The 5,743-nt window shown below is 57.4% G+C and overlaps 1 protein-coding gene across 3 annotated transcripts in view; it reads left to right on the top strand.

The window, feature by feature from the left end:
* CD34 (CD34 molecule) overlaps positions 1-5,743 on the top strand; it is a 14,888-nt gene that overhangs the window by 4,493 nt on the left and 4,652 nt on the right. For all 3 annotated transcript variants that reach the window (XM_015650709.3, XM_015650711.3, XM_015650710.3), the window contains exons 2-5: positions 1,141-1,263; positions 2,243-2,532; positions 3,389-3,478; positions 5,330-5,477. In XM_015650709.3, coding sequence (XP_015506195.1) covers positions 1,141-1,263; positions 2,243-2,532; positions 3,389-3,478; positions 5,330-5,477 — 651 coding nt within the window. The remainder of the gene's footprint in view (positions 1-1,140; positions 1,264-2,242; positions 2,533-3,388; positions 3,479-5,329; positions 5,478-5,743) is intronic.

Here is a 5,743-nt window from a genome sequence, read left to right as displayed (position 1 = left end):
ATGGGATGGGATGGGATGGGATAATGGGATGGATAGGCTGGATGAACATGGATAGGGTGGATGAGGATGGATAGGATGGATCAGGATGGGCAGCCCCAGTGGGAGCAGCCCCACAGGACCAGCCTGGGCCCCTCTTTGCCCTCAGGACCAGCCCTGCCCCAGCACCCACGGCCAAAACGAGCCCCGGTGAGCTCGGGCTCTGCTCCTCACAAACCCCCCGGCTCTGGGAGCCAAGTCCTGGCGTGGGGGCACAGAGCAGCTCCTGCCATCCCCCTGCCAGAGCCCAGTGCCCCAGCTCCCGGTGGGGCTGGTGCTGCTCAGGACCTGCCAGAGCTGCTCCATCTCTCAGGGTGGTTTGGGAGGATGGAGTAACTTTTATTGGAGCTGGGGCTCCCCTGGGCAGAACTACAAATGAAACAACACATTCTGTATGATTTTCTCTTCGGTGCCTGGATAACAATCTTAAACACCACGAGCCCTGGGGTAGAGACTGAAGCTGTTTGTTAAAAGTGGGAACAGATCTTAGGGAGAGAGAAGGTTAAGGAATGGGGGAAAATGCATTTTCACTGACTCACACAGCTCATTTCAGCAGGAAAAGCTGGAAGTGTCATCTCTGTAACGCAGCAGGAAGCAATATATAAACTTTAAGTTAGAGCAGCAAACCGCTCTCCAAACATTCTGCTTTACCTCCAAAGATGTTTTCACTCATGAGTCAGGGCTGATCCCAAGCCAATGGGAATGTTTCTATTTACTTTGAGATTGTGCCTGCAACTGTAAATCCAACTTATCTGTCCTGAGGCGCACAAGTGATCTCTTCCAAGGCTTGATTCTTTCCTCCCAGGATTACAAACCCAACCTACTCTGAAATCCAGCTTTGTGCAGAGCTTTGTGCACCCACCAGTGAGCTGAGGATGGGGTGAGGGTAGGAACGAGCCCTGCAAGGGCTGCACCAGAGTCTGGTGTCACCCAAACGCAAAGTTCCACCCCTGAGCCTCTCCCAGATTCGCCCCGAGCCTTCCTGCCAGTTTGGGGCGAGAAAAAGCGAATTTGGGAGAGCAGCTAAAGCTTTCCTGCTTTCCCCCAGGGGCTGAGGGCTGGGCTGGGGGCTCAGCAGCCCCTGAGAGCTGCGTGTTCCCCCAGGCTGCGCTGCCAGGAGCACGGCAGACACCCCCACAGCGACGGCAGCCAGGGATGGCAGCAGTGGGACAGCCAGCACCGCCAGCACAGCCACGGGACACGCCAGCAGCACCAAACCAACCTCTGGTAACCCTTCCTTTGGTTCCCTCTCTGGTAACCCCTCCCTTGGTTCCCTCTCTGGTAACCCCTCCCTTGGTTCCCTCTGATAATCCCTTCCTTGGTTCCCTCTGGTAACCCCTCCCTTGGTTCCCTCTGATAATCCCTCCCTTGGTTCCCTCTCTGGTTCCTGGTAGAGTTGGTGGGAATAATTAGATTTATGAAGTGTGTGGGCTCGCCGTGGTTTGTGTTCTGGAAAAAAAGAGAGGCTGAGTGTGGTGAAAAGCTTTAATTTCACCCCAAAAAATCCCACCTGGGGACGCCCAACCCAGGCGGCTCAGCCCCATCCTGGTCAAAACAAAAAGCTCAGTGATGGTTATCTCACCACACGTGGGAAGAGAGCCTTTGGGAGGAGAGGACAAGGGGGAAGCTGCAGGAGGGGAGATTTAAATTAGATATTGGGAAGGAATTGTTCCTTGGCAGGGTGGGCAGGACCTGGCACAGGTGCCCAGAGCAGCCCTGGATCCCTGGCAGTGCCCAAGGCCAGGCTGGATGGGGTTTGGAGCAGCCTGGGACAGCAGGAGGTGTCCCTGCCATGGCAGGGGTGGCACAGGGTGGGCTTTGAGGTCCCTCCAACCCAACCCAGTCCGGGATTCCGTGGTGGTTGGCCCAGCTCAGGCTCTGAGGGCATCAGAGGGTGCAGGGAGCCTTTCCCCGCTGCACTTTGGGATCGGCGCCTCCTCTGGAAGCCGCGGGGCCAAGGAGGAGCTGGGGGCGATGCCGGGGGTGGCACCTCTGTCCTGTGGCTGGGAAATGTCCCCAGGGGGGGTTTAACAATCCAGCAGCAGCCCCAGGGCCAGCGAGCGCTCCCCAGAGAGCCGGGGACCCCCCTGTGCCTCAGCCACCGGGTCATGGGGGGCTCCAGCCAGGGACCCCCCTGTGCCTCAGCCACCGGGTCACGGGGGGCTCCAGCCCCCTCCTGAGTCCTTCTCCTCGTGTTTCCTCCAAGCTGGAACCGTGGCCGGGTCCGTGGCCACCAGCCCGACATCGACAGGGCTCCCAGAGCAGCTGAGGACGAGCCCCCAGCCCAGCCCGGCCCCCACCTCACTGCCGGACACCTCGGTGGGGCCACACGGGAGCCCGGGGGTCTCCACAACCCAGGACCCCCCGACACAGCCCAGGGACACAGGGACAGACACCGTGGCCTCCACGGTGACCGGGAGCAGCTCTGTGGCCACCTCAGAGCATCCCCAGGTGCCAACGGCCACCACGGCCCTGCAGCCGGCCCTGAGCCATGAGGTGAGTGAGGGTGGGGAGGGTGGGGAGGGTGGGGAGGATGGTGAGGATGGTGAAGATGGTGAGGATGAGGATGGTGAGGATAAGGATGGTGAAGATGACGATGGTGAGGACAGTGAGGATGGTGAGGATGGTGAGGATGGTGAGGATGAGGATGGTGAGGATGCTGAGGATGCTGAGGATGAGGACAGTGAGGATGACGAGGATGATGAGGGTGANTGCTGAGGATGCTGAGGATGAGGACAGTGAGGATGACGAGGATGATGAGGGTGATGAGGATGCTGAGGATGCTGAGGATGAGGACAGTGAGGATGGGGCTGTGTGGTGAGGATGGTGAGGATGACGAGGATGCTGAGGATGAGGATGGTGAGGATGGTGGGGATGGTGAGGATGACGAGGATGATGAGGGTGGTGAGGATGCTGAGGATGAGGATGGTGAGGATGGGGCTGTGTGGTGAGGATGGTGAGGATGCTGAGGATGATGAGGATGAGGATGGTGAGGATGAGGATGGTGAGGATGGAGCTGTGTGGTGAGGATGCTGAGGATGAGGGTGGTGAGGATGATGAGGGTGGTGAGGATGCTGAGGATGAGGATGGTGAGGATGGGGCTGTGTGGTGAGGATGGTGAGGATGCTGAGGATGAGGATGGTGAGGATGCTGAGGATGAGGATGGTGAGGATGGTGAGGATGGTGAGGACAGTGAGGATGCTGAGGATGCTGAGGATGCTAAGGATGAGGGTGGTGAGGATGATGAGGGTGGTGAGGATGCTGAGGATGAGGACAGTGAGGATGGGGCTGGCTGGGGGCTGCACTGACCCCCAGCCCCACTGACAGCAGCGCTGTGTGCTCTCCCTGCCAGCCTGCCCCCGCTGCCATCGGGTGCCACCGTGCCAGGGACGAGGGGGACACCGGAGCCATCTGCCTGCGGCTCAACGAGTCCCGGAGCTGCGTGAGTGCCCCGGGGGCCGCGGGCTGGCCGGGCTGGGGACGTGCCGTGGCCTGCAGGAGGTCCCCAAGGTCCCCCAAAGGGGGAAATGCAACCTCCCAACCCCATCAATCCCTCTCCTTGCCCTGAGCTGCGGGGTCAGCTCAGCTCCTGAAGCATCTCCCACCGCGTCCAACGGGAAACTGCCTTTGTTCTTCTTCTTCCTCTTCCCTGTTGGGAACAAAAGTGCCCTTTTTTGTCTTGCCAAGTGCCCTAGGAAAGAAAACAGGGCATTGCAAGGGGCTGCCCAGTGTCCCCAACAGCTCCTGAGGGACCCCGGGCTCTCTGTGACCGTCCTTGGCCTTGTGCACCAAAAATGAGACATTTTTAGCAGCAGAGAAGGATCTGCTGTGGGTGGGAGGCAGAAACCATTCCCACTGGAGCCACAGCCTGCCCCAGAGGGTGGAAAGTGGAAAGAGGGTGTGAAATATATCTAAAATGTACGATTTATATTTTATATATTATTATAAATGTACAATTTGTCACTGAGCCGTGCTGCTGCCACTTAGGATGAGCGAGTCTGGCTTGGCTTTCCTGTGCGGATGAGTGATTAAATGGCATTTAGGCTCGTTCCTGTTTACAGGAGCAGGAATTCACCGGGAATACCCTGCGGGATCCCGATCTCAGATGCCATCTAGTGGGCTCCGGTCCCGTCCGGGCACAGGGTTTGTGCTGCCCTGGGGATGCAGGCAGCGCATCCAGAGCATCCACAGGCACAGCTCACACACCCAAAAAAACCCCAAACATCCCCAATTCCAGCACCCTCCCGGCGCTGCGGTGCGAGCAGGCGGCTCAGGCTGGAGCTGGGAACCAGAAAAGAGCAGTCCTGGAGGGCAGCAGCCAGCAGGGACCTCCTGTCCCTCTCTCCTGCTGGCCTTTCCCGAGGCAAATGAGCAATCAGCTGGCACCCGGCACCGCTAATTGCGAAGGGAAACTCTGACACTCCGATGAGTTCTTTCCACAGCAGAGAAAGGAAAATACTCACTTGGGTCTCTTGTTCCATCTTGGCCTTCCTGTGGCCGAGCCAAGCTCTATAGAAACAGCCGAGAATGATTTGTTTGTTGTTCTCCAGTGGAGGAGTTTCACGTGGAGGATGGAGGGAGCCGAGCCTGGGGCAGCTCCGGGGCACAGGGAGGAGGGCACCGAGCCCTTGCCAGGACAAGGGGCTCTCACACAGCCCCAGCGTGGGCTTGGGCACAGAACAGGGCTCAGGAAGGGTTTCAGCAAGGCCAGGCTCTGCCTGTGAGCCTGGAAACAGCCCCCAGGAGAAAACCCATCCTGTGTGATCCAGAAACTGGCCCACAAAGGCTGCAGCTCCTCACTCCTCTTCCTCTTCCAGCCCAGACTCAGTTCAGCTCTAAAATGTGAGAAATTTGTGGTTTTTTTACCTTGCCTTTGATCAGCAACCTAGCAAAAACATTGAAGACATTTCCTAAACAGGAAGGCTCAATGCTTCTTTGTTATTTCCCTCCTTTCCCAGCCCCTGCCTGGGACTCTGAAACAATAGGGCTCTTCAGTTGTTCCAGCCCAAAAACTGGGGACACTTGCCATGAGATCCAGGGCCTAAATTTAGCTTTGTTTAAATGCCATTTTCAAGGGTTGCTAAGAATATCTCTGTTTTATTAATTCTCATTAAGTTAAGACATGAGAAATGAGCACCTCCGAGGTGTTGGGGTGGGAGAGGAGAGTCTGACACCCAGCTCAGCTTTCCCCAAAATTCAAAGGGGAAAGCACAGCACCTCCACCAGCGTGGCTGAGGCAGAGGATTGCTCACTTTGCTTGGTTTAATGGCTGTTCTTGCTGAAAATTTTGCAGGAAAACTTCTTAGAGAGGAAGGGATGGGATTTGTGGCAAGCAGTATGTGAAAATAGAACCCACACCGTGGACTCCCCCTGCGAGATCAAACTCACTCCATCCAGCCTGGACAGGGACTGCTTGCTCCTCATCCTCAAAGGAGAGAAAGGTCAGTGGAGGTGGTTCCTTGGCTGTGATCCACAGATAACGGTGTGGGCAGTGGGACAGGGAAGGGCTGGCAGGCAGATCCTGGGAGGAGAAACCTCTCTGCAATTCTGCTCCTTCTTCTGGGGTCCTGCTGCATCCCTGGGGCCGTGGAGACACCTCCAGGAGCCACCTTGGCTGTGCACAGCCAGGCCCTTGGGTGTGCCACGAGCTGCAGGGGGTGGGGTTCATGGAGGGAGTGTGTGATGTGGTGTGTGCAAGTTGTGTGGT

This window comes from Parus major, chromosome 26 (genome assembly GCF_001522545.3).
Source record: "Parus major isolate Abel chromosome 26, Parus_major1.1, whole genome shotgun sequence".
Taxonomy (NCBI): domain Eukaryota; kingdom Metazoa; phylum Chordata; class Aves; order Passeriformes; family Paridae; genus Parus; species Parus major.
Note: the sequence above shows the minus strand (reverse complement) of the source record. Positions and strands in the feature narration are given on the sequence as shown.